The 24,803-nt window shown below is 69.7% G+C and overlaps 2 protein-coding genes across 4 annotated transcripts; one reads left to right on the top strand and one right to left on the bottom strand.

Annotated features, from left to right (window-relative positions):
- Positions 1 to 1,912: 1,912 nt before the first annotated feature.
- SLC39A1 (solute carrier family 39 member 1) lies at positions 1,913 to 10,376 on the bottom strand. Of its 2 annotated transcripts, none has more exons than XM_075908128.2 (4): positions 10,222 to 10,376; positions 6,816 to 7,115; positions 5,364 to 5,494; positions 1,913 to 4,355 (listed from the first exon to the last, which is right to left on the bottom strand). In XM_075908128.2, exons 2-4 carry the CDS (start codon positions 7,012 to 7,014, stop codon positions 3,711 to 3,713), a joined length of 975 nt encoding a protein of 324 aa, XP_075764243.1. In that variant the 5' UTR covers positions 7,015 to 7,115; positions 10,222 to 10,376; the 3' UTR covers positions 1,913 to 3,710. The 2 variants fall into 2 exon arrangements, with proteins under 2 accessions (XP_075764243.1, XP_075764244.1); XM_075908129.2 differs by having other exon boundaries at positions 6,816 to 7,110; positions 10,222 to 10,365.
- Positions 10,377 to 13,460: 3,084 nt separating this feature from the next.
- CREB3L4 (cAMP responsive element binding protein 3 like 4) lies at positions 13,461 to 23,886 on the top strand. Of its 2 annotated transcripts, none has more exons than XM_089772428.1 (10): positions 13,461 to 13,565; positions 14,198 to 14,332; positions 17,221 to 17,377; positions 18,952 to 19,061; positions 19,854 to 19,949; positions 20,280 to 20,386; positions 21,554 to 21,622; positions 21,790 to 21,874; positions 22,715 to 22,808; positions 23,115 to 23,886. In XM_089772428.1, exons 1-10 carry the CDS (start codon positions 13,494 to 13,496, stop codon positions 23,426 to 23,428), a joined length of 1,239 nt encoding a protein of 412 aa, XP_089628554.1. In that variant the 5' UTR covers positions 13,461 to 13,493; the 3' UTR covers positions 23,429 to 23,886. The 2 variants fall into 2 exon arrangements, with proteins under 2 accessions (XP_089628554.1, XP_075763176.2); XM_075907061.2 differs by having other exon boundaries at positions 19,857 to 19,949.
- The last annotated feature ends 917 nt before the right edge of the window (positions 23,887 to 24,803 follow it).

The following is a 24,803-nucleotide window of genomic DNA, read 5'->3' on the forward strand; positions in this document are numbered from 1 at the left end:
GCAAGAGACAGAGCTTTCGCCGCCGTGGAATGAATTCTCAGACTCCTGCAGCTGCCATTCCCAGTGCAAAGTGCATGTGCTTCCTCTCGTGCAAACATCACACGGCAGACATTCCCCTTCCCCCCCGCATTATTTTGTTTTAAATTGCAAAAGGAATTTCCAGGCCCCCCCAGGCCAGTGCAAACTTCCGCCCGGCCGGAAAAGGAAAAGAGGCGGCGAGAACCACATGAAGGCGTCCAGTCAAGTGACTTACAGAGCCGTCAGGCACGGAGAACAGCGTCGGTCGGACAGACCGGCCAAGGCAGGGCAGGCACATCGATTCCCCAGCTTGGACATCCCCCCCGCCCCCCCGGGTCACACAGCGCGGCCTTGGCCCTAACCCCAGCAAAGCGCCCGACAGACGCTGGGCAAAGCTCACAGACCCTGCGAGGCAGCAAATAGCGGAACCCCCCATCCCAAGCTGCAGTGACCTGCCCCAGGTTGGGCTGGGGGCCCTGGGCGCATTAGACCCCCAGCACTTATGCCGGAGAGCATCTGACAAGCGCCCGGAGCCTCTCCAACCCGCCTGTGACCTGATTAACCTCAAGCCAAGCTCTGATTTCCCGGGAAGGATCCCGAAGCGGCAGGGGCCCTGGCAACCTAGGCGGGCAAGCCAGGTTAGCAGCGAAGCCCGATGGGCGAGAGCATCCAGCAGGCCGGGAGCGGGGCTCGTTCCGCCCCAAAAGCCAGCCGTGCAGCTAGCTCCATGCGGAGCGGACCGGTTGCCTGCCGTGCGGGGGTCTGTGTAGGCCTGCTCGGGCACCGAGCCATGCCCTTCCCCCTTTGGAACGCCTCCCCCGCCGACTGGCTGGGCACCAGTGTGGGGATGTCCAGCACAGGGGCAGGCCCAAAGCATTCCTACGGCCCCCGGGGCAGCCAGGGGATCCCTTCCCCAGCCCCAGGGAGCCCCACAGGTCAGAGGCGAACCTGCTCTCACTGCAGCTGCGGGGGCAGGGAACACTGGCACTAGCCCAGCCACACGCATGCCAGAGGCCGGCTCTGTCCTGCTTCACGGACCACAGCAAGGATCCCTGTGCAGCCAACAGGCCGGGTGAGCCCCAAGGGGACCGGCCAAAGCCAACGAGTCACAGTGGCCCGGTGTTGCCCGTGCGCCCCAGCACTGGAGCGGCTCGTGCTGGAGCGGCTCGTGCAGGTCTGGCTGGGCACTGGGGAGCCGGGCCGGGCCGTGGGAAGGGGCAGGATTCTGTGTCTAGCCCAGAGGGCTCTGCTCTCACACGGACCCGCTCAGCACGGCCTGGGCACCCACAGGCTGACGCTGGGGCTGCGGACTGTGGTGCAGGATTAGCAGGGACTAGTGCCGCAGCCAGCGGCTCCCACCAGCGAGCGTGCAAGGCCCCGCAGGGACTGGAGGGGGCGCTCGGCCAGCGGGCTGAGCAAGCAGCGCACACCAAGCCGGCACGTAGATCCGCACGCTGTGGGGCGCGTCGGGCGCTCGGAGTGCACCAGAGCCTGCCCGGAGCTGGCCCACGCAGCTGGCCAGAGCCTGCCGCACGTTCCCTGAGGGGCACCAGGCTGTACGTGAGCCCAGGCCTGGGTCTGGCTGTGTGTGGTCCTATATGGAGCTAGATCTATCTCAGAGCTGGAAGGGAGAGGTCATCGAGTCCATCCCCTGCCCCACAGCAGGACCAAGCTCCATCCCTGATGGATTTGCCCCAGGTTCCTAACTGGCCCCTGCAAGGATTGAACTCACAACGCCGGGTTTAGCAGGCCAAGGCTCAATCCACTGAGCTACCCCTCCCCCCCAAGCCCGCTCTCTGTAGTCGGGCACGTATCCCGCAAAGAAAGGGCTTTTCAAAAGCCAGGACATGTCGCTGCTCGGGGGAGGGCGAGGGAAACGCGGCACCCAAGAAGCTAGATTCACGTCAGTTTATTTTTCGCCTCTACGGGTTTCTCGGTCAGCATGGGAACCCCGCAGCCGCGTCCCGACGGGGAAGGGGAGTTAGTAAAATAGACTCTGCGTTAAAAGGGCTGGGCCTGCCAGGCAGCCGAATAGCCCGGAAAGGGCAGTGTATAAAAATAGCAGGACGGGCTCCCCGAGCAGGAGTTAAGGCCACTGGACCCTGTCGCCCGACCACTGGCCAGCACTGCCCAGGAACGGCGGATCTGCCCGCGCCAGCTAGAACCCGTGAGACGAGTTCTCTGGGGCAGGCCCGGCTTCCCAGGGCGACTCCAGGGTTACACGGCGTCGGGCAGGAAGGCAGCCACACTGGGCGGCTCTAAGGCACGTTTCTATCCCCCCGCACAGCCCTGGTCACACGGACGCCAGCCCCACGTCACCACGCTCTGGGACCAGACCGGCGCCTCTAAAACAAACCACCATCTACAGCTGGTGTTCCTTAAAAACAATAATTCATCACTCTAGCTCCTCTCACGGCTGTCACCCTGTCCGAAGGGGAGCCCGGTGCCCTGGTTACACATGGGGAAACTGAGGCACGGGGCATGCCACAACTTGTCCAAGATCGCCCAGCGGCACGGCCAGGAACAGACCCCAGGGCTTCCACTCCAGCACTCTAGCCACTAGGCCCTGCTGCCCTCCAGTTGGGGGAAACCCTGCAGGGAGGGGAAGGGTGTGTCGGCACAGCCAGGCTCCTCTGGCATGGGGCAAAGGCCCAGGCCCACCCCAGGAACAGCCTGAGCCAAGCAGGGCCATGGAAGACTGCAGGCGCTGTCAGCCCCCTTCTACCCTGCACCCCCCAGGCTGGGCGCTCTGGCTGGAGGAACACGCCGACCCTGCCTTCCCAGGGATGGGGAGGGCCATGCTACCAAGTGGGCAACTGCCCCCTGCAGAGGAGCTGTGCCCCACAGAGGGCAGCAGAGCCACCCCAAAGCCCGGCAGACCCCAGCTGAGCCAAGCACATGCCCTAGGGGTTAGCCGAATCGGTGCCCAGCTCCACAGCAGTGGCGCCCTGCCCTGCCTCCGACCTCCCCGGCCTGGCGCCCTTGGCTTAGCAGGGTCGCGGATGCTGCCCTGAGCCCCAGAGGGACCGATCAGCATTTCCTCCTGCGCTGCCCACAGCACCAGGGCTCCTGCCACCTGGCCAGGGCTGGGGAATCGCTTCTCTGCGGGGATGTGTGGGGGAGGAGACCCAAGCACCCAGCCCAGGTCAGACAGCAGCTGGAGACGCCGGGAGAGGGACCGCCGGCTCCGGCCCCCCCCGCGCCGGGAGAGGGACCGCCGGCTCCGGCCCCCCCGCGCCGGGAAAGGGACCGCCGGCTCCGGCCCCCCCGCGCCGGGAGAGGGACCGCCGGCTCCGGCCCCCCCCGCGCCGGGAGAGGGACCGCCGGCTCCGGCCCCCCCCGCGCCGGGAGAGGGACCGCCGGCTCCGGCCCCCCCCGCGCCGGGAGAGGGACCGCCGGCTCCGGCCCCCCCCGCGCCGGGAGAGGGACCGCCGGCTCCGGCCCCCCCCGCGCCGGGAGAGGGACCGCCGGCTCCGGCCCCCCCCGCGCCGGGAGAGGGACCGCCGGCTCCGGCCCCCCCCGCGCCGGGAGAGGGACCGCCGGCTCCGGCCCCCCCGCGCTGGGAGAGGGACCGCCGGCTCCGGCCCCCCCGCGCCGGGAGAGGGACCGCCGGCTCCGGCCCCCCCGCGCCGGGAGAGGGACCGCCGGCTCCGGCCAGGCCCCCGGCAGCGCTCGCGCCTCCTCCAGGCGGCTCAGATCTTGATGAAGAGGATGCTGGTGACCAGGGCGAAGCCGGCCAGGAGCACGATGACCTTGGGGATCCTCTGCTGGGAGGAGCTGAGCTCGTGCGGCAGGATCTCCAGGAAGGTGATGTAGAGGAAGGTGCCGGTGGCCAGCCCCTCCAGCACGCTGCGCGAGAGCTGGTGCAGGGCGCCCGAGGTCTCCGTCAGGGCCACGCCCACGCCGATCCCCAGCGGGGACATGAGAGCGAAGAGCAGCAGGCAGCCGGCCACGGCCCGGGGGCGCAGGCGGCTCTGCAGCAGCTGGAGCGAGAGGCTGAAGGCGATGACGCACTTGTGGAGGAGCAAGGCCAAGCAGATCTCCAGCACCTGGGCGCTGGTCTCCTGCAGCCCCACGGCCAGCCCCTCGAAGACGGAGTGCAGCGAGAGCGAGGCCACCAGCAGGAAGGAGCGGAGGGCCGAGTGCGCGTGGGGGCGCGGGGGCTCCTCGGGCCAGTGCAGCGCCTGGACCGTCCCGGCCTGGACCGAGGCCCCCAGCAGCGCCCGCGTCTCCTCGAGCGAGCCGGACTGGTCCTTGTGGGCCAGCACGATCTGCTCCAGCACCAGCACCAGGAAGAAGCCCATGGCCAAGATGAACTCCTGCAGGGGGAACTGGAGCTGCAGAGGGAAGGGGCAGGGTCAGCTGGGCACCCGGTCCCCTCGCCCCCCCTCTCGCTGCTCGGGGCCCGGGGCGGGGGGGTGAGTAGGGGCCCCATTTCCAGCTGGGCTGGTGGCGCAGCCAACTGGCCCCACCCGTGAGCTGTCGCTTCCCCCTGACCGGCGCCACGACACCACAGTGAGGGGCACGTCTGGAGCCTCTGGCTTTCGCCTTGGCCCGCTCCTGGGGCCAGAGGGGCCCCGCCCAGCCCAGCCCGCAGCTTCCCCACCCTCCCTCGGACGCCACGTCCCCAGCAGCCCCGAGAGCCGGGCTCCCGGACCACCCACCCCGCGGGCAGATGGGGGGCCGGGAGGGAAGGCTTCCCTTTGGGCAGGAGCCCTTGGAACCAGCCCGTGCAAAGCGCTGGAGGCAGCCCAAGGAGCAGAGGCTCTGGGGCAGCGGGGGGCCCCTACAGGCAGTGACGGCGGGACCCCCCCGTGCTGGGAGAGGCAGAGCAGGGCGGGAGCCAGAGGCATCACTGCCGAGAAGCTGGGACAGCTGGCTGCCAGGAAGCTGCGTGGGAAGGGGGGGAGGGGCGTGTCGCTCCAGTGAGTCACCCACAAGCCCCTCCCGTCCCATCGGCCAGGCCCCGCCCAGGCCCCAATCCCCCAGAGCAGCAAGTCCCAGGCTAGATCCCGGCAGAGAGCACGTGGCCCCCCCCGCTCCCAAAGCCATGGGCAGCCCTGCCCCGTACCCCTTGTGCCCCCGCCCACCCTGTAAACTCCCCTCGCGCCCCCCCACGCCCCTGCCAGAGCTCCCCCTTCACCAACCGGGAGCTTTGCATCTGAGCACACGGAGGGGCCCCCTGCCCTGCCAGCTCACCCGGCCTCCCCCCATCCCTCAGCCTCACAGGCAGCCCTGAGAGCACCGCCCCTACCCCAGGGGTGAGTCCCCCAGGGCCTGGCAGGGCAGCGCCTGGCCCCACGGGAACACCGGCGCGGCCCGGCCCGCTCCTCACAGCCACTCACCGTGACGCGCAGGTCAGCCAGGGCCATGCTGATGCTCGCCAGGTAGTCGGGGAGCAGGTCCAGGAGGCAGGTTGCCAGGAACACGCCCCCCGCAAAGCAGCTCAGCAGACTGAAGGCCCTTCTGCGCCTGTCTGCCAGGGAGAACGGACGAACCGTCAGAGCAAGGGCCCGTCTCGCCCAGGGCCAAGTGCCCCAGAGGGAGTGACCCGAACAGGGAACCATGCCTCCCCTATTGGCCATTCCCAGCTTCTGACAGAGGCCAGGGACACCAGCCATCGATGGACTGAACCTCCCTGAATGTATCCAGCTCTTTTCTGAACCTTGGTAAAGTCTTGGCCTTTGCAACATCCTCTGGCGAGGAGTTCCACAGGTTGGTTGTGCAATGAAATGCTTCCTTTGGTTTCTTTTAAACCTGCTACCTATTTGTTTCATTAGATGACCCCTAGTTCTTACAAGCAAATAACTTTTCCTTACTCGCTTTCTCCACACCTGTCATGATTGTATAGACCTGCATCCTATCCCGCCCCCCCCTCCCAGTCTCCTCTTTTCCAAGCTTAATCTTCTTCATCTCTCCACATACGGCAGCCATTCCTAGTCATTTTCTGGCCCTTTTCCAAAGCCCAGATCCCTTGAGACGAGGCGGCCACACCTGCCGGCAATGTTCAAGCTGTGGGCATCCCAGGGACGTCCAGAGAAGCAGGAAGATATTTTCGGACTTATTCTCTGTCCCCTTCTCGCTGGTGGGGAACATTCGCTTTGCGTTTCCGACGGCCGCGGCACACGGAGAACTGGCCGCAAGGACCCCACGGCCTCTCTCGGGCGCTGACCGGTCGTGGAGTCCCCGTCATTCCGCGCAGATCGTCGGGTTTGCATTTCTCCATGTCCAAATTCCTCCGCCGCCCTCGGATGGGGAGCCGCGGCCGACGACCCGGCACCTGCTCCTGGCCGAGGGACCAATTCCTCGTGCCGGCCTCCAAGCCCGGCCCCCTTTCAGGGACCGATGGCGCCCGCGGGCAACCAGCGAAGCAGCCACTCGGCGAGTGACAAGCGCCCCACGCCCTGCCAGCTGGCAGAGGGCCCACGGAGTGCCGTGAGGGGTCCTCAGACAGCAACGGAGGAGCCCATGACACCAAGCACCGGCCCTGGCTCGCCTGGGCATTTTCCTGGCAAGGGTGGCACCTCTCTCCCCTCGGGCCCGGTGCAACTAGCCACGAGGGCGGCTCAGCTTCACCACGAGCCCCCCCACCCTCCTCACTGGCCCGCGCTGCCCGGAGGAAAGGGCGGGCAGAGCCATGGGGGCAGAACCACCAGCGGGAGCCTGGCCCCGTGGGTACAGAGCTGGCCTGATCCCAGCCTCCGCCACTGACCCCAGGGAATGTCTCTCGTCTCGCCCCCGCCCCCATGCTCTGGCAGTAATGGTGCTGCCCCCCAGCCCCGCAGGCCTGGCCTTACCCGACGAGCCGGCCTCGCTCCCGTGGGGCCGGAAGAGGCAGAGCGGGCCCAGGCCACACAGGATGGTCACCAGCAGCAGCGTCACCAAGGAGCCCAGCTTCACCTCCAGGCCCGTGGGGGGGCGGAGCGCAGTCCCGCCGGAGCCGGGGCTCCAGATCAGCTGGTCGGGGTCGGCCCGGGGCTCCGCCCACTCAGCCATGGCCCCAGGCGGAGAGGCCTCTCCCAGTCCGCTCAGCTGGCAGGAGCCTGGGCCTGTCTCCGGAAGCGGCGGGAGAAAGCCCTGGACCAGCAGCGCCTGCCCTGCGGACACAAAGCCGACGTCAGGGCAGAACCAGCAGCCCCTGATGCCGGGGGGGGGGGGGGGGAGCAGGGGGCCAGTGCATCCAGGCACCAGGAGCTCCCGCGCTGGGCCCTACAAAGAGCAAAGGACAGAGCCTAGGAACCCCCACGGGCTGTGACCTCTGACCCCCCCCCTCGCTCCAGAGAGCTGCTCGGGAGCCGGCCATGCCCAGGGCTGCCAGGCCGGGGTCCTCGCTGGGGCGATTAGCCTGGGGCTGGTTTTCCAGGGCACCAGCCCCGTCTGTCACTTGCTGCCCCAGAGGGAACCGCCCAGCCCGACTTCCTCCCCCCTTCTCCTTGCAGACCTGAGCTCCCAGGCACTGCCCACCTCTGGCTACGCCCGCAGCTCAGCCATCCTGGTCCCAGCGCCCACTGGCACTGCGCTCAGGCCTGGCAGGACCCCGCTTGCTCCCGCGGGTCGCCCCAGGGGGAGGCCAGCGCGCTTGCAGGAGAGCTGAGCCCACAGGCGACAGTGGGGGGCTGGGATCCCAGCCTGCCCCCCGCGTTCGCTGGGAATTTCAGGGCTCTTGGGGCCTAGAAACCAGAGCCCAGGCTCGCCCTGAGCCGCTCGGAGCACCGCCGAGCCCACACTGCTGGGGGTGCGGACCCCCTCCACCCACGGGCACGGACCCCCTCCACCCACGGGCAGGACCCCCTCCACCCACGGGCACCGCTCCCTGGGGGGTGCTCCAAGCGGGTCTGCAGGGCCTTGGTCGGGGCATCCCCCCTTCCAACCAGTCTGCTTCTGACCCGCACCCAGAGACCACCTGCGCACACGCGTGTGCCACACGTTACACTCCCTCTCCCTCGTGTCCCGCCCCGACACCAAGTGGCGGGACTATCTTAGACCCGCAGAGGGTGGGGAACCCCGATGGGCCAGTGCGCGCTCCACCCTAATCCCGCGGCCCGTCGGGGCCGTCAGGCGGGAGCCGTGAGCACGGGCGTGTACCTGGCGCGGTTCACCCCTCCCGGACGCCTGCCCCTCTGCGGCGGGAGGGAAAACCTGGCGCACGCCTACCTAGAATGCACCAGGGGGTCGCCCCTATTCCGGCGCCTCCAGAACCTCCGACTGCCGTTCTGGCTGCACTTCTCCCCTCACCTTTTTATTCTCACCCAGCCCATCCGTGCCCCCCAAAGTCACGAGACCTCAGCAACCTCCTCCTGGCCTTGGCGAAAGCTGCTATCTGTAACACCAGGAGGAGGATGCTGGGGGGGGCTCTGCGACTGGGGGGCCGATTTCCGTTCCTCCCTTGGGCCACGTATCGGGGCAGAGTTCCTGTGGGCGGCTCCACTGACAGCTTGGCGGAGCCGTGGGCGCTGGCCGGGGCTCTCTGCTCTGTGTCCCCGTCCGGCTCCCTCGCTTTCAACCTTTGACCTGCACCCCCGACTGTTTTTCATTATTTTAGCGCCGCCCACCCCTGGGGTTTCAAATAGGCCCCACCCAGGCCCGACTCCACGCCCGACCCCTGCGCGCTCCCTGCCAGCTGGCTCTGGGAGCAGGTCCGGTCACCGGGCCTGGCCTGCCTGGGGGCTCCCCCGGCCCCGCCGTCCAACGGAGGCACCCGACGGGCAAATCCAGCGTGCCAGGGACCGGGCTGCGACTGGCGCCCTTCCCGCCTGCCCGTGTTCACCCCCAGCTGTGCCCCCCATGACATCCTGGCGAGCCCCACGGGGCTCAGGCGTAGGCCCCCCCTCGCTGCACCTGGGGGCGCCCCCGGGAACACCCCATACGCCCAGAGAAGGAGCTTTGGGAGCCCCCGGCCCACCCAGGCCGGCGGCCAGAGATGGGGCGGGGAGCCCCCGAAGGCTGCTGCGGACACGGGCGGGGGCGAGAGCTCTGGGCCCAGACCAGGGCAGGCAACCTGCGGTCCCGCGGCCGGGCCCTGACCTCAGCGAAGCCCACAGCTGCTCCGCACAGCCACAGCCACAGCCCGGCGCCAGCCCCAGCCCCAGCTCCACGGGCCGGTCGGGAGCAGCACAAACGCAGGCTGGGGCCCGGGGCCCGTACCTCCCCCCCGGCCGAAACACAGCCATGCCAGCGGGAAGGGCAAGCACTCGGACATGGGGGCGATACGGGGCTCCGGCCCGGCGCCGCGGGGGGAGGGGGGCTGTACGGGGCTCTGTGCCGGGGGGGGGGGGGGGGCTGTACGGGGCTCCGGCCTGGTGCGGGGGGGGGGCTGTACGGGGCTCCGGCCTGGCGCCGCGGGGGGAGGGGGGCTGTACGGGGCTCTGTGCCGGGGGGGGGGGCTGTACGGGGCTCTGTGCCGGGGGGGGGGCTGTACGGGGCTCCGGCCTGGTGCGGGGGGGGGGGGGGCTGTACGGGGCTCTGTGCCGGGGGGGGGCTGTACGGGGCTCCGGCCTGGTGCGGGGGGGGGGGGCTGTACGGGGCTCCGGCCTGGTGCGAGGGGGGGGGGGCTGTACGGGGCTCCGGCAGGCGCCGGGGGGGGGGGGGGCTGTACGGGGCTCCGGCCTGGTGCGGGGGGGGATGTACGGGGCTCCGGCCTGGTGCGGGGGGGGGGCTGTACGGGGCTCCGGCAGGCGCCGGGGGGGGGGGGGCTGTACGGGGCTCCGGCCTGGTGCGGGGGGGGATGTACGGGGCTCCGGCCTGGTGCGGGGGGGGGGGGGGCTGTACGGGGCTCCGGCAGGCGCCGGGGGGGGGGGGGGGGCTGTACGGGGCTCCGGCCTGGCGCCGGGGGGGGGGGGCTGTACGGGGCTCCGGCAGGCGCCGGGGGGGGGGGGGCTGTACGGGGCTCCGGCCTGGTGCGGGGGGGGGGGGCTGTACGGGGCTCCGGCAGGCGCCGGGGGGGGGGGGCTGTACGGGGCTCCGGCCTGGTGCGGGGGGGGGGGGCTGTACGGGGCTCCGGCAGGCGCCGGGGGGGGGGGGGCTGTACGGGGCTCCGGCCTGGTGCGGGGGGGGGGGGGCTGTACGGGGCTCCGGCAGGCGCCGGGGGGGGGGGGGGGGGGGCTGTACGGGGCTCCGGCCTGGTGCGGGGGGGGATGTACGGGGCTCCGGCCTGGCGCCGGGGGGGGGGGCGGTAAAGGGGGACCCCGCCCGGCCCGAACTCACCTCGGGGCTCGCTACATTGTCTCCGGGCCCGGCTGTGTCCAAGCGTTCGGAAGGGGCGTGGCTAGGGATCGCTTTCCGCCAATGGGGACAGGGAAGGCCCACGACTGGCAGCGCGCGAAGGCCAATGAAAAGCAGGCAGATCCAGAGCCCACCCCCGGGGCGGGGGGACCGGGATGCGCAGCGCCGTGCACACGGCTCCTGGGGCACCCCGCCCCCCGCCAAGGCCTTTCAGCTCCATGCCCCCCCGCCTGACCCCTCCGCGCCCTGCCCAGGCCGGGGCAGAAGGGGCTACCCCCTCCAGCCCCACTGCAGATGGGGCCGTTGTAGCTTTCGGCCTGGGGGCTGAGTGGGGTGCAGACTAGAGTTTGCCCCCCCTAGCCAGGGAGCCCCCGTTACTGCAAAATGCATGCCAAGGTGGGGATTGGATTTGCCTGTTACTTTGCACTTGGCTTCTACTGTCCTTAGCACCCCCCTGGGCGTGCCTCAGTTTCCCTGGGCGCTGCACCACTACCTCGGTGGGGATGGGAATTTCCATGTGAGTGTCTCCCCCGGGCACACACTGGCTGATGCTTGCTGTGACCTGAGGCCAGGAAGGGGGTGGGCAGGTGACACCCTTTTGCTGGGGAAGCAGGACAAAGGCCCAGGGACTGGCTTGGGGGGTGCAGGCAGGGGGAGGGGCAGGGCCCTGGCTCTGGGCCTGTGCTGACCAGTCTGTGCTGCGCAGGGTCCCTGTCACCACCGCCTCCCCCCTCCTCCCTCGTTCTCCCTGCGGCCAAGAGCCCCCTCTGGCTGCAGCCGGGGGGGGGGGGCAGGGCCCAGGGACTCCCCCACCCCTCGGTGACACCTGGTCACCCTGCAGGCTGGACAAGGCTCTGTCCTGGCATAACTTCTCCAGGCTGCAGCCGACCCCTCACAGTCAGGGATTTGGGGTGAATCCCCCACATAATCGTGGGGGAAACCCGAGGAGGGGACTGGAGGGGGGAGGGACAGGGCCCTTTGTTCCGGGCGCCTGATCAAGCGGCATGGGGGCCTGGCTCAGGGGGCTCAGCATGACCCACTGGGCCCAGCAGTGCCAGGGCTACAACCTGGCACAAAGCAAGGCCTGGTTTTAGGTGGGTGTCCCTGTAGGGCTCCCCAGGGCTGAGCCTCCCCCACCCCGGGACACACCCACCCTGCTGCCTCTCAGGGACCCAGAGAGAGAGGCGGGACGGCTGTGAGCCCCAGTGCCCAGAGCTGGGGGCTCCCCTCCCGGGCTGCCTATGGGCCGGGCCGCAGAGTGTGCCTGGGCGAGCAGGCTGCAGTGGGAACAGCCGCATGGCAGCCGGGCGCGGGCCCAGGGGCTGGAAGCCTGGCTCAGTGCCTGTGCCACTGCGGCCCCTCCTGATCGGCAGCAAGAGGAGGGTCAGGCCCTTGGCAGGACCAGGCCAAGCCCAGCGGCATCCGGCCCCGCCCAGACAAGGCACCTGCAGCCCCACCTGGCGGGTCAAGGTCCAAACCCCGCCCCCCCCTCAGTGCTGCTTAAAAGGGCAACGCCAGCCTGGGCACCCGGAGGGAATGGGCACGCCCGTGTGCCTGGCACTGCATGGAGCCCGCAGCAGAGCGCCCAGCCAGAGGGTCTGTCACCTCGGCCCGGGGCCGCACCAGCCAGTGACTTCCCGGCCACGGCTCTGGGGCGCTCCCCTCATCCTCGTCTGGGGCTGTGCTCCCCCCGGCCTGCACCCCAGGAGCTACCCCTGCCCCGTCTCTGTCCTGCCGGCCCCCACCCCCGTCTGTCTGTCCTGCCGGCCCCCACCCTGTCTGTCCTTCCAGCCCCCACCCCCGTCTGTCTGTCCTGCCGGCCCCCACCCTGTCTGTCCTGCCGGCCCCCACCCCCGTCTGTCTGTCCTGCCGGCTCCCACCCTGTCTGTCCTGCCGGCCCCCACCCCCGTCTGTCTGTCCTGCCGGCCCCCACCCTGTCTGTCCTTCCAGCCCCCACCCCGTCTGTCTGTCCTGCCGGCCCCCACCCTGTCTGTCCTGCCGGCCCCCACCCCCGTCTGTCTGTCCTGCCGGCTCCCACCCTGTCTGTCCTGCCGGCCCCCACCCCCGTCTGTCTGTCCTGCCGGCCCCCACCCTGTCTGTCCTTCCAGCCCCCACCCCGTCTGTCTGTCCTGCTGGCCCCCACCCTGTCTGTCCTTCCAGCCCCCACCCCGTCTGTTTGTCCCGCCAACCCCCACACTTTGTCTGTCTGTCCTGCCGGCCCCCACCCCCGTCTGCCTGTCCTGCCGGCCCCCACCCTGTCTGTCCTTCCAGCCCCCACCCCCGTCTGTCTGTCTATCCAGCCCCTGCACACCCCACATCTAGCTAACTATCCATCCCCCCCACCCGTCTGTCCATCCACCCCCCTACATGCCCATCCTTTGTCTAACCCAGTCTGTCTAGCCCCCGCTGGGCTGTCTGTCCCACCTCATACACACACAGCAGCTCTCCTGCCCGCCCCCGCCCCCACCCCGCAGTTGTGGGGTGCTCAGTCCCCACTCTAACCCACCACACCAGGGCCCTCGGAGCCAGGGCCCCACAGCCCAGTGGCCCTTGGGGAGCCGGACGGGGCTGTGGCTGGACATCAGTGCTCAGACTAGAGCGAAGCCTGAGCCCCCCCTCCATTGAAATGCAACTGCCCCCGGGGCTGCCCCAGCGCCGGCTGAAGCCACTTCATGGACTCCCCTGACATCAGCTGCATGTCCGGGGCTGGGGGGAGGGGCCTTACACAAGCTACAAAGACCAGTGTTTCCGCTAAACTTTTCCAGCCATGTGCGGAATAAATGCATGCATGCGCTGAGGCATGCGTGGACGTGCACCACCCATAGACATAAAGATCCTCGTGTCAAGGACTGAGCGCTTGTGTGAGTGGGCGGGGTCAGTGCTGCTCATCCTGGGGGCGGGCAGGGGGAGGGGGGAAGCACCAGGCCTGGCCCCGGACTCTGCCGCCCCCGCCGGGGGGCAGCGCGACCGAGCAGCCCCGGGGACAGTGGGCCACAAAGGGGCAGCTGCGCACTGAGGTTCCCCAGAGGCCACCAGAGAGCACGACCCCCAGCCGATCCCCACCACAGTCCCTGTCCCCTTGCTGGGCTCCCCCTGTCCTCCCCAGCCCCTCCAGGCCTGCCCTGGGCAGTTGGGGTGCTGCACCAGGGCCTCTAGCCCCGGGGACTTTCAGGCAAGGCCCGTCCATCGCCGGCTCCACACGCTGCCTTGGCCCTTTTAAGCCCAGGGGTGGGCCTTGGCTGGGGCTGCCCAGGATGCCGGAGATCCTGGTCTGCAGAAAGGCTGGGTGCCAGGAGGGTGCTGGAGCTGCCTGGAGCTGGGCTGAGGTAGGGGGTGCGGGACACTCGTCGCGCACACGGGGCCTGGGGCCCTCGCAGCTCAGGAGCCAGCGGTGCGGCAGGAGCAGAGGGACCAGTTTCCCCAGCCGGCGCAGGCTGGGGGCGCTCAGCTGCAAAGCCAGCGGTTCCCTAGCCGGGCTGCGTGGCAGGCGCGTGACCGGGCACCCAGGGGTGCTCGCAGGGTGCTGGGAGCAGCAAGGCCTGGCTCTGCCCTGCCCTGCCCGGGCCTGGCCTTGCTCCCAGAGCTGCCTCAGGGGCACCGCTGCGGCTTTCAGGCAGCAGTCCAGGCCGGTGGCTGGGCCGGTCCCTGGCAGGGCTGAGCCCCGGGACAGCAAGGACCAAGCCTCCAGCCAGCCCTGGCATCTTCTCAGCCCGCCGCGGGGGCTGGGCCTGCCCATGCCGCACCAGCAGGACTGGTCGGTTTCGGCCCTGGGCGGGAGCTGGTCCCCATCGCTGGGACCCCGCCTGGGCATCACAGGGCCCCCAGGGACCCCCGCAGGCCCGGGCGCAGGGACTCCCCCCGCCAGCTTCAGCAGGGGTGGGGGCGGAGCGGCGGGGGCGGGGCAGGTGGCACCGAGGCTGCCTGACGGGCTGTCTGTCTGTCTGTCCGTCTGTCGCAGATGGCCGAGCCGGGCAGCCCCACGCTCCAGGCTCTTCTCTTCGTGCAGCAGGAGCTGTTCCCTGGCAGCCCCCCCTTGGGCCTGCTGGAGCAGGCTGGGGGCTCCGAGCCGGGCCCCGAGATGTGGGCGAGCAGCGTGAGTCGGGCAGGTTGGGGGGCAGAGCGAGCCCCACGGGCCCCTCTGTGCAGCAGCAGCCCCCTGCGGGAACCGCCCCTGCCCAGCCCCCTCGCCACGCAGGGCCCTGCTGCTGCCTTCGTGCAGGCGCAAGGCCCGGCTCTCCGCTCCCCTCTCCAGCCAGCCTCCTAGGGGTGGGAGCCAGCAGCTGTCCCCCCCCAGGCAGCTGCAGTGCACAGGCCAGGGGCCCATGGGGGCTGCGGTGGGATCTCGGGCTGGGGAAGGGGCCCTGCCCTGGCATCGCTGCCTACGGGCGAGCAGCAATTTCTGCCACCCCAGCCCAGGGCTCCCTCGACTATCTCCTGCCTCTGTGCGGAATGAATTTTGTTACGTGCACCAATGTGAAGGGGACGTGCGACACGGAGGGGACGTGCGACACAACACATCACCTTCATATTGGTGCACATGACAACATTCATGTGGCGGGGTGGGGCCAAGGGGCTCGGAGTGTGGGACGGGGCTCAGGCCTGGGGCAGAGGGTTGGGGTTCAGAGGTGTGAGGGCTCCAGCGGGGGATGCAGGATCTAGGGTGGGGCTGGGGCTGAGGGGTTTGGAATGCAAGAGGGGTTTGGACTCTGGGATGGGAGTCGGGTGCAGGAAGGGTACAGGTTCTGGGCTGGGGATGTGGGTTTGGGGTGCAGGAGGGGTACGGGCTCTGGGCGTGGGATGTGGGTTCGGGGTGCAGGAGGGGTATGGGCTCTGGGGTGGGGATGTGGGTTTGGGGTACAGGAGGGGTAGGGCTCTGGGCAGGGGATGTGAGTTTGGGGTACAGGAGGGGTAGGGCTCTGGGCAGGGGATGTGAGTTTGGGGTGCAGGAGGGGTAGGGCTCTGGGCAGGGGATGTGAGTTTGGGGTGCAGGAGGGGTAGGGCTCTGGGCGGGGGATGTGAGTTTGGGGTACAGGAGGGGTAGGGCTCTGGGCAGGGGATGTGAGTTTGGGGTGCAGGAGGGGTAGGGCTCTGGGCGGGGGATGTGGGTTTGGGGTGCAGGAGGGGTAGGGCTCTGGGCGGGGGATGTGAGTTTGGGGTGCAGGAGGGGTAGGGCTCTGGGCTGGGGATGTGAGTTTGGGGTGCAGGAGGGGTAGGGCTCTGGGCTGGGGATGTGAGTTTGGGGTGCAGGAGGGGTAGGGCTCTGGGCTGGGGATGTGAGTTTGGGGTGCAGGAGGGGTAGGGCTCTGGGCGGGGGATGTGAGTTTGGGGTGCATGAGGGGTACGGGCTCTGGGCGGGGGATGTGGGTTCGGGGTGCAGGAGGGGTCGGGCTCTGGGCGGGGGATGTGAGTTTGGGGTGCAGGAGGGGTAGGGCTCTGGGCTGGGGATGTGGGTTCGGGGTGCAGGAGGGGTAGGGCTCTGGGCTGGGGATGTGAGTTTGGGGTGCAGGAGGGGTAGGGCTCTGGGCGGGGGATGTGAGTTTGGGGTGCAGGAGGGGTCGGGCTCTGGGCTGGGGATGTGAGTTTGGGGTGCAGGAGGGGTAGGGCTCTGGGCGGGGGATGTGAGTTTGGGGTGCAGGAGGGGTAGGGCTCTGGGCGGGGGATGTGAGTTTGGGGTGCAGGAGGGGTAGGGCTCTGGGCTGGGGATGTGAGTTTGGGGTGCAGGAGGGGTAGGGCTCTGGGCGGGGGATGTGAGTTTGGGGTGCAGGAGGGGTAGGGCTCTGGGCGGGGGATGTGAGTTTGGGGTGCAGGAGGGGTAGGGCTCTGGGCTGGGGATGTGAGTTTGGGGTGCAGGAGGGGTAGGGCTCTGGGCTGGGGATGTGAGTTTGGGGTGCATGAGGGGTACGGGCTCTGGGCGGGGGATGTGGGTTCGGGGTGCAGGAGGGGTCGGGCTCTGGGCGGGGGATGTGAGTTTGGGGTGCAGGAGGGGTAGGGCTCTGGGCGGGGGATGTGAGTTTGGGGTGCAGGAGGGGTAGGGCTCTGGGCTGGGGATGTGAGTTTGGGGTGCAGGAGGGGTACGGGCTCTGGGCGGGGGATGTGAGTTTGGGGTGCAGGAGGGGTAGGGCTCTGGGCGGGGGATGTGAGTTTGGGGTGCAGGAGGGGTCGGGCTCTGGGCTGGGGATGTGAGTTTGGGGTGCAGGAGGGGTAGGGCTCTGGGCTGGGGATGTGAGTTCGGGGTGCAGGAGGGGTAGGGCTCTGGGCGGGGGATGTGGGTTCGGGGTGCAGGAGGGGTCGGGCTCTGGGCGGGGGATGTGAGTTTGGGGTGCAGGAGGGGTAGGGCTCTGGGCTGGGGATGTGGGTTCGGGGTGCAGGAGGGGTAGGGCTCTGGGCTGGGGATGTGAGTTTGGGGTGCAGGAGGGGTAGGGCTCTGGGCGGGGGATGTGAGTTTGGGGTGCAGGAGGGGTCGGGCTCTGGGCTGGGGATGTGAGTTTGGGGTGCAGGAGGGGTAGGGCTCTGGGCGGGGGATGTGAGTTTGGGGTGCAGGAGGGGTAGGGCTCTGGGCGGGGGATGTGAGTTTGGGGTGCAGGAGGGGTAGGGCTCTGGGCGGGGGATGTGAGTTTGGGGTGCAGGAGGGGTCGGGCTCTGGGCTGGGGATGTGAGTTTGGGGTGCAGGAGGGGTACGGGCTCTGGGCAGGGGATGTGGATTTCGGGGCGCAGGAGGCTGCTCAGGGCTGAGGGGGCATCAGGGGGGGCAGAGGGCTGGGGTTCCTCTGGGGGTCGGGGAGCGGCTCCCCTCTTGCCCACAGCAGTGCCAGCCTGGAGCCCCTGCCCGGGGCTTAATGGGCAGCCGGGCAGATTAGGGGGAACTTTGCCAGGCCCATTGCGGGGCCCATGGCCCGAGCTGCCGGCTCCTGGGTGTCCCCCCGGCCCCGCCTGGGCTGCTCTCGGGCCGGCGGCTCCCGGCAACGTCCCGCGTCGCTGCAGGGTCTGGACGACAGCGAAGCCGAGGAGCTGCTGGGCGCCAGCGTGGACCCCAACGCCGTGTACAGCGCGGGCAGCGACAGCGGCATCTCCGAGGGGCCCGGCGCCCACAGCCCCCCGCCCCTGAGCGCCCTCCCCGCCGGCGCGGCCATCCCCGTGGGTGAGCGGGGCTCCGGGCACCTTCCCCAGCCTGGCTTCCGGGGGCGAGCACCCTGCGCCCGGCGGGCAACGCTCCCAGCAAACAGCCCTGGGACACGCTGGCAGCTGCCACCCCGCTCCCCGCCCCCCGCCCCGTAACCCCCCCAGCTCTCTGCCCTGCCCCCATAGCTCTCGGCCCCCCCGCCCCGTAACGCCCCCAGCTCTCTGCCCTGCCCCCATAGCTCTCGGCCCCCCCGCCCCGTAACCCCCCCAGCTCTCTGCCCTGCCCCCATAGCTCTCGGCCCCCCGCCCCGTAACCCCCCCAGCTCTCTGCCCTGCCCCCATAGCTCTCGGCCCCCCGCCCCGTAACGCCCCCAGCTCTCTGCCCTGCCCCCATAGCTCTCGGCCCCCCACCCCGTAACCCCCCAGCTCTCTGCCCTGCCCCCATAGCTCTCGGCCCCCCCGCCCCGTAACCCCCCCAGCTCTCTGTCCTGCCCCCATAGCTCTCGGCCCCCCGCCCCGTAACCCCCCCAGCTCTCTGCCCTGCCCCCATAGCTCTCGGCGCCCCCCCGCCCCGTAACCCCCCCAGCTCTCTGCCCTGCCCCCATAGCTCTCGGCCCCCCCGCCCCGTAACGCCCCCAGCTCTCTGCCCTGCCCCCATAGCTCTCGGCCCCCCGCCCCGTAACCCCCCCAGCTCTCTGCCCTGCCCCCATAGCTCTCGGCCCCCCCGCCCCATAACCCCCCAGCTCTCTGCCCTGCCCCCATAGCTCTCGGCCCCCCCCGCCCCGTAACCCCCCCAGCTCTCTGCCCTGCCCCCATAGCTCTCGGCCCCCCCTCCCCCCCGTAACCCCCCCAGCTCTCTGCCCTGCCCCCATAGCTCTCGGCCCCCCCGCCCCGTAACGCCCCCAGCTCTCTGCCTGCCCCCATAGCTCTCGGCCCCCCCGCCCCGTAACCCCCCCAGCTCTCTGCCTGCCTGCCCCCATAGCTCTCGGCCCCCCCGCCCCGTAAGCCCCCCCCCCAGCTCTCTGCCCTGCCCCCATAGCTCTCGGCCCCCCCCGCCCCGTAACCCCCCAGCTCTCTGCCTGCCCCCATAGCTCTCGGCCCCCCCGCCCCGTAACCCCCCCAGCTCTCTGCCTGCCCCCATAGCTCTCGGCCCCCCCGCCCCGTAACCCCCCCAGCTCTCTGCCCTGCCCCCATAGCTCTCGGCCCCCCCGCCCCGTAACCCCCCCAGCTCTCTGCCTGCCCCCATAGCTCTCGGCCCCCCGCCCCGTAACCCCCCCAGCTCTCTGCCTGCCCCCATAGCTTTCGGCCCCCCGCCCCGTAACCTCCCCAGCTCTCTGCCTGCCCTGCACCCCACAGCTCTCAGCCCCGCCCCACTCTGTACCCCCCCAGCTCTCTGACCACCTTGCCCCTGCTCAGGAGCGGCCCTAGATGAGCTGCCGGCAACTAGCGCCCTGGGTGAAACGCGCGTTCGGCGCCTCGGCTCCAGCCCCCTCAATGGCCGTTTAATTTGGGGCCCAGGCGACTGCCCGGTTTGCGCCTATGGACAGGCCCCCACTGCCCCTGCTCCTGAGCCCTCGGCTCTGTCTGTGCCAGGTGCCTGGCTGCCCCCACCCCTGATCCCTGACACCCGCATGGTGAACGAGACGCTGGCCCGGCCGGGCGCGGTGCTGGGCCCGGGGGACGTGCAGGCAGCGGTGCCCGCGGTAAGTGTGGCTCAGGATCCACCCCCCCCCCACACGCAGACTGGCTGGCCAGCGGGGGGCAGGGCAGGGCGGGGCGCCCCAGGCCCCACTGCAGGGAAACACTCCGCAGCTGCCCCCAGGGAGCCGCAGCCCTGCCCAGCCTGGAGGGAAGTGGGGGGCTGGCAGAAGTGGGGGGCTGGTGGAAGGGGGGTTGGCAGAAAGGGGGACTGGCAGAAGTGGGGGGCTGGTGGAAGGGGGGGTTGGCAGAAAGGGGGGCTGGGAGAAGTGGGGGGCTGGTGGAAGGTTGGGTTGGCAGAAAGGGGGGACTTGCAGAAGTGGGGGGCTTATGGAAGGGAGGCTGGTGGAAGTGGGGGGCTGGCAGAAAGGGGGGCTGATGGAAGGGAGGCTGGTGGAAGGGGCGGTTGGCAGAAAGGGGGGGCTGATGGAAGGGAGGCTGGCGGAAGTGGGGGGCTGGAAGAAAGGGGGGCTGGCAGAAGTGGGGGGCTGGTGGAAGGTTGGGTTGGCAGAAAGGGGGGACTTGCAGAAGTGGGGGGCTGATGGAAGGGAGGCTGGGAGAAGTGGGGGGCTGGTGGAAGTGGGGGGCTGGCAGAAAGGGGGGCTGATGGAAGGGAGGCTGGTGGAAGTGGGGGGCTGGCAGAAAGGAGGGCTGGCAGAAGTGGGGGGCTGGTGGAAGGTTGGGTTGGCAGAAAGGGGGGACTTGCAGAAGTGGGGGGCTGGCGGAAGTGGGGGGCTGGCAGAAAGGGGGGCTGGCGGAAGGGGCCCCCGTGGCCTGCAGCCGGTGGTTCTCTCCAGCAGCAGCAGTTCCCGGCTCTGTTCCTGACGGAGGAGGAGCAGCGGCTGCTGTCACAAGAGGGTGTCGCCCTGCCCAGTAACCTGCCCCTCACCAAGGTACTGCAGCCAGCGGGCGCCAGTGGGGGGGAGCCAGCCTGGCTTGAGCGTGCACCCGAGCGTGCAAGGAGCGTGCATGAGCGACGTGAGCGGAGCCATGTGCACAGGCCCAAGCGGGTGCGAGTTTGCAGGGCAGCTGGTCCTGACTCCGGTGCAAAGCCAGCGGGTTTTCTGGATCCGGGGCCAGGGCAGGCAGGGCCCAGCCTGGGAGCCCAGAGCCACAGGCCCGGAGTGTAACCTGCGGGGGGGGTCAGAGGGGACAAGACACAAGAACACACAAGGGGGGGGGAGAAGGCTGCGCGGCCGGTTCAGGCTGCGTCTGCCCCCCAGGCGGAGGAACGGCTCCTGAAGAAGGTGCGGAGGAAGATCCGGAACAAGCAGTCGGCCCAGGACAGCCGGCGGCGCAAGAAGGAGTACGTGGACGGGCTGGAGAGCCGGTGAGAGCCGGGGCACCGCTTGGGACGCACGAGGCGCTTTGGGGCCAATTGCTCAGAGCCAGGGCTGCTGCAGCCCCAGCCCGCGTCCTTCCCTGGCAGGCACCAACCAGCCGCAGCGAGCCCCTCAGGGTGTGAAGGACGAGTCGACTGCCCCGCTCCTTGCTGCCTCTGTCAGCCGCGCTGTCCCTTTGAAACGCCGCCCTGGCGTTTGCATGGAGCCCGGGGTCAGCGAGGGAGTCCCCAGCTGATCCCGGGTTCTGGGAAACGCCGCACGGAGCCCGGGAGCAGCTGGGGAGCGACCCTGGGCCCCATGTGGCATTTCAAAGCGGCAGCATAGCATGGAGCCCAGAGTCAGCGGGGGACTCTTGTGCCTTTCACACCTGGCACCTGGTGTGCAGCCCGGAGTGGGGGACTTCCCATGGGCCCCGGGCCGCCTGCGGCGTTTCGCATCCTTCGAAATGTGCCAGCGACCCAGTGGGGGCCCAGCGGGGGCTCTGGTGCATTTCAGAGGAGGAATGCGGAAGGGCCTATCGACTAGTCGAGTAGATGGAAATTCCATCGACTACTCGACTAGACAATTACTTGATATTTCACATCCTTAGTGGGAAAGCACCTCCCCCAATGGACTTTGTCTCAGGGCCAGGTCTGACTCAGGCCTCAGCTGGCAGGCGCCGGGACCCTGTTCCAGACAGAGGGGGGCAGGAAAGTCCCTTCAGTGCTGGTGCCTCCCAGCTCCATGGCCGACTGGCTGGTCCGGGCCGGGCTGACCAGACCCCCAGCCAGGCTGGCTGCTCTGGGGTCCCTCGGAGGCTGACACAGACCCCAGGCTCAGAACGGAGCCGTGCCCACGAGTAGCCCTGACGGACTCAGCAAGTCATCGGCCCCTCCCGTGCCCACTTTGCACCAGGCTGGTGCAAGCACGGAGCAGTGGCTGCACCAGGGCCAAGTGCGCTCCTCCCACAATCCAGTAGTGTTGCACCATAGGCTCATGCACGTGCACCCCGTCGCCCCGGGCCCTGCCTGCCCTGCTCAGAGCCAGCCACGCGGAGCATCCCCGCTGCCGAGCCTACCCCGCCGGCAGATCCTGTGCCACGGAGGCCCTGCCACCCACAGGTCTGCGTGGCAGTTGGCACGGACCTGAACCCGCCCTGCTTTGTCCCTCGGCAGGGTGGCCGCGTGTGCAGCCCAGAACCAGGAGCTGCAGCAGAAGGTGCAGGAGCTGGAGAAACACAACGTGTGAGTGTCAGAACCGCTGGGTCCCTCCCGGGCCGGGCAGAGAGCTCTGCACCCACCGGCGGGCAGGGGCATCGGCCGAGCTGCACCGAGCCCACTGGACCTTGCAGGGGCACCGGAGGGCGGCTGGGGCCGCTGTGGGTCCCTCAACCGCTGCCTGCTCCCCACAGGTCCCTGCTGGGCCAGCTGCAGAAGCTGCGGGAGCTGATCAAACCCACGTCCAGCAAAGCCGCGCAGACCAGCACCTGCGTCCTGGTACGGGCAGAGCTCCCAGGCGCACGAGGCCCCGTGCACGGCCCTGCTCCGGGCTGCACACGCGCAGCGCCCAGCCAGACCCGCGGCTGGCCACGCCCCCTTGCCGGGCTGGCCACGTCCCCTTGCCGGGCCCCCCTCGTGCACAGGCACCTTCTCTGCTACAGCCCCTGCATGGGGACCCTGAGTTACTGCACCCCCCACCACACACACGCACCACGTTTAGCGCCCCCACGCATAGGCACCACATCTAGCGCCCCCACGCACCACGTCTAGCGCCCCCGCCGTGCACACGCACCACGTCTAGCGCCCCCACGCACCACGTCTAGCGCCCCCGCTGTGCACACGCACCACGTCTAGCGCCCCCACGCACCACGTCTAGTGCCCCCGCCGTGCACACGCACCACGTCTAGCACCCCCACGCACCACGTCTAGTGCCCCCGCCGTGCACACACACCACGTCTAGCGCCCCCACGCACCACGTCTAGCACCCCCGCCGTGCACACACACCACGTCTAGCAACCCCCGCCGCGCACACGCACCACGTCTAGCACCCTCCGCCGCGCACACACACGTCTAGCGCCCCCGCCGCGCACACACACGTCTAGCGCCCCCGCCGTGCACACACACGTCTAGCGCCCCCCACTTCCCACAAGCACCACGTCTAGCGCCCCCCACTGCGCACACGCACCACGTCCATCGTGACCAGACCGTGCCGTGCTCCTGTCCACACCATCGGCAGGGTGGTGCCGATGCTCGGACGCCCAACCACGCCCAGCTGCGTGGCTGCCCCCCCCCCCACCCCCGGGGGCTGGGCTCTGACCCGTCTCCCTTCCTCTGCAGATCCTGCTCGTCTCCCTGGCGCTGCTCCTCTTCCCCAGTTACAGCCCCCTGCGCAGGGGAGCGCGGGTCAGCCCAGGCTACACGCCCACCGGAGGTAACAGCCGCACGCTGGGGCAGGCTGAGCTTCCCCATGCTCCCCCCCCCGAGCTGGCACCTCCAGCAGCCCTGCAGCTACCAGCCCCCCCCGGCGGATCCAGCACCTGCCTGACGCTGCCTGGCCCGGCTCTGCCCAGAGACCTGGCCACACACAGCATCTGTGTCCTGTCAGGGCCGGGCACTGGGCACCCCGACACCCTGCACCCCTGCCCCGGGACCCCCCCTCCAAGCTCTGGGCTCCCCCCACCCTGCCAGCACTGGGCACCCCACCAGACGCTAACCCTGCCCTCCTCCCCCACCCCAGTGATCTCCAGGAACATCCTGACCCGGGGGGAGTTCTCCGAAGAGGCCGAAGCCCCCGGATCCCAGGACCTGCAGGCCACAGAGCCCGGGCCCGTCCCGGGGGAGCAGCCGGGCCCCCAGGCTGCGGGGGAGAACAGAGCGGAAGGGGCAGACGGGGGCCCAGCTCCTCTGGGCACCGGCAGCCAGAAGAAAGGCGCAAACGCATCCGCTCGGGCCCACCCGCAGCAGCAGGCGCCTCCCATGGGCCTGCCCCGCGGGAAGGGACCCGGGGCCAGTGGGGACGCTGCTAAGCTGGGCCATGCTGACGAGATGTGAGGGAGCATCAGAGGCCTGGCCGGCCAGAGAGAGACTTTCCCAGGGCTGGCTGGGGTCGGAGGCAGCATCCCTGGAACCCCTGTTGTACCCCTCTCAGCTGCCCTTGGGGAAGGGGGAGGGGGGAAGCCTGCAAGGAGGGTGACCCCAGGCCTGAACAGCCCTGCCAGCTGCCCCCCGGGGTAACAGCTGTAGCCAGGCTCTGTAGAGGAGGCTTCTGACCAGAAGGAAATAACTAGCTGCTGCCAAGCTCCGCCCACAATTCCCGCTGGCTCTCCTAGACAGCGCTGGCGGATTGGCCACCATTAGGCTCCAGAGTCATCACGTGCCCCAGTCTCTGCTGAGTGAGGGCCACAGCCCCCCCCCCCAGGGGGGGCAGTTTCATGGGAGCCCCAGGGGCCAGAAATGTTTATATTTAGACAAAAGCTTTAAAGCTGCGGCTGCACCAGGTGCAGCCAGAACACGGCTGCAGGGGCCTGGGTTGGCTTGGCGGGCGGTGCTAATGGCAGAACTCGTCTCGTCCACGCGCCAGCCCGTGCCAGGCATGTGCAGCGGCCCCTGCACGGGGAGGGATGTAGCACGTCCGTAGCTAATAAAAGACCCTGACTCATTCCCCGCTCGGGGCTGGCTGGGAAAGGCGGCCCGGGGACGGTGAGCGAGGCTCTCAGAGCACCGAGCGGGCGCTGCAGACACATGGGTTTTGCTTCGCTTGGCACTGCAAGCGGCTACCTCTGGGGTGGGCCACGGCCGCTGCGACAGCAACAGGCACAACGGCTTGGGCCAGGAGGCGACGCGAGGCTCCAACCGGGGCTGGAAGGAGAAACCGCCCCAGGCTGCCAGGGATTCTCGTCCCAGGGGGGCACACCCCTCCCCCACGCCCTGCAGCACAGGCCCCCAAAGGCTTGCCCCCCCCATGAACCCCCATCACAGGGTGTGGGGAAGTCCCTGTGCTCACCCCCCCCCCCCCCACCTCCGCAGCCAGACATGACTCGGGCGGCAGGTAGAAGAGCAGGTTTATCGGTTCATGGGGGCCCAGTGCAGCTCAGACTTGTTACAGCAGCCGGTACAACCCATCTTGGGGAGCGGGGGGCCCAGAGCCAGGGCCCCCCCCGTACCCGCTGCCGGCCGAGCGCTCACCCCCCAGCAACTCCTCCCCCAGCCTGGAGGCAGCCCCGCCCCCTCAGGGTACAGGCCAGCCTGCCGTGGTGGTGTGCTAAGATGGGGCAGCCCCCCCATTCCCATCCCCAGCTGGGCACTGCAGTGCCCAGGGAAACCGAGGCACCCCCAGGGTTACAGCAGAGCGGACACACTCCCGCGGCGCCGCGGCCCGTCCCTAGCTGCTGTGGCAGTACGGCCCCCGTCTGTGCAGCGCTGCCGG

Source organism: Pelodiscus sinensis, chromosome 22 (genome assembly GCF_052426305.1).
Source record: "Pelodiscus sinensis isolate ZL-2025 chromosome 22, ASM5242630v1, whole genome shotgun sequence".
NCBI lineage: Eukaryota > Metazoa > Chordata > Testudines > Trionychidae > Pelodiscus > Pelodiscus sinensis.

Bases quoted from the DNA above. Each gene is read 5' to 3' on its own strand.
- SLC39A1 (XM_075908128.2), bottom strand. From the start codon at position 7,014: ATGGCTGAGTGGGCGGAGCCCCGGGCCGACCCCGACCAGCTGATCTGG. The intron at 5,495-6,815 runs GTAAGGCCAGGC...TCTCCCTGGCAG, and splicing joins GAGCGAGGCCGGCTCGTCGG to ACAGGCGCAGAAGGGCCTTC. The intron at 4,356-5,363 runs GTGAGTGGCTGT...TTCCCTCTGCAG, and splicing joins TGGCTGACCTGCGCGTCACG to CTCCAGTTCCCCCTGCAGGA.
- CREB3L4 (XM_089772428.1), top strand. From the start codon at position 13,494: ATGCCGGAGATCCTGGTCTGCAGAAAGGCTGGGTGCCAGGAGGGTGCT. The intron at 14,333-17,220 runs GTGAGTCGGGCA...GCGTCGCTGCAG, and splicing joins CCGAGATGTGGGCGAGCAGC to GGTCTGGACGACAGCGAAGC. The intron at 21,623-21,789 runs GTGAGTGTCAGA...TGCTCCCCACAG, and splicing joins GAGCTGGAGAAACACAACGT to GTCCCTGCTGGGCCAGCTGC.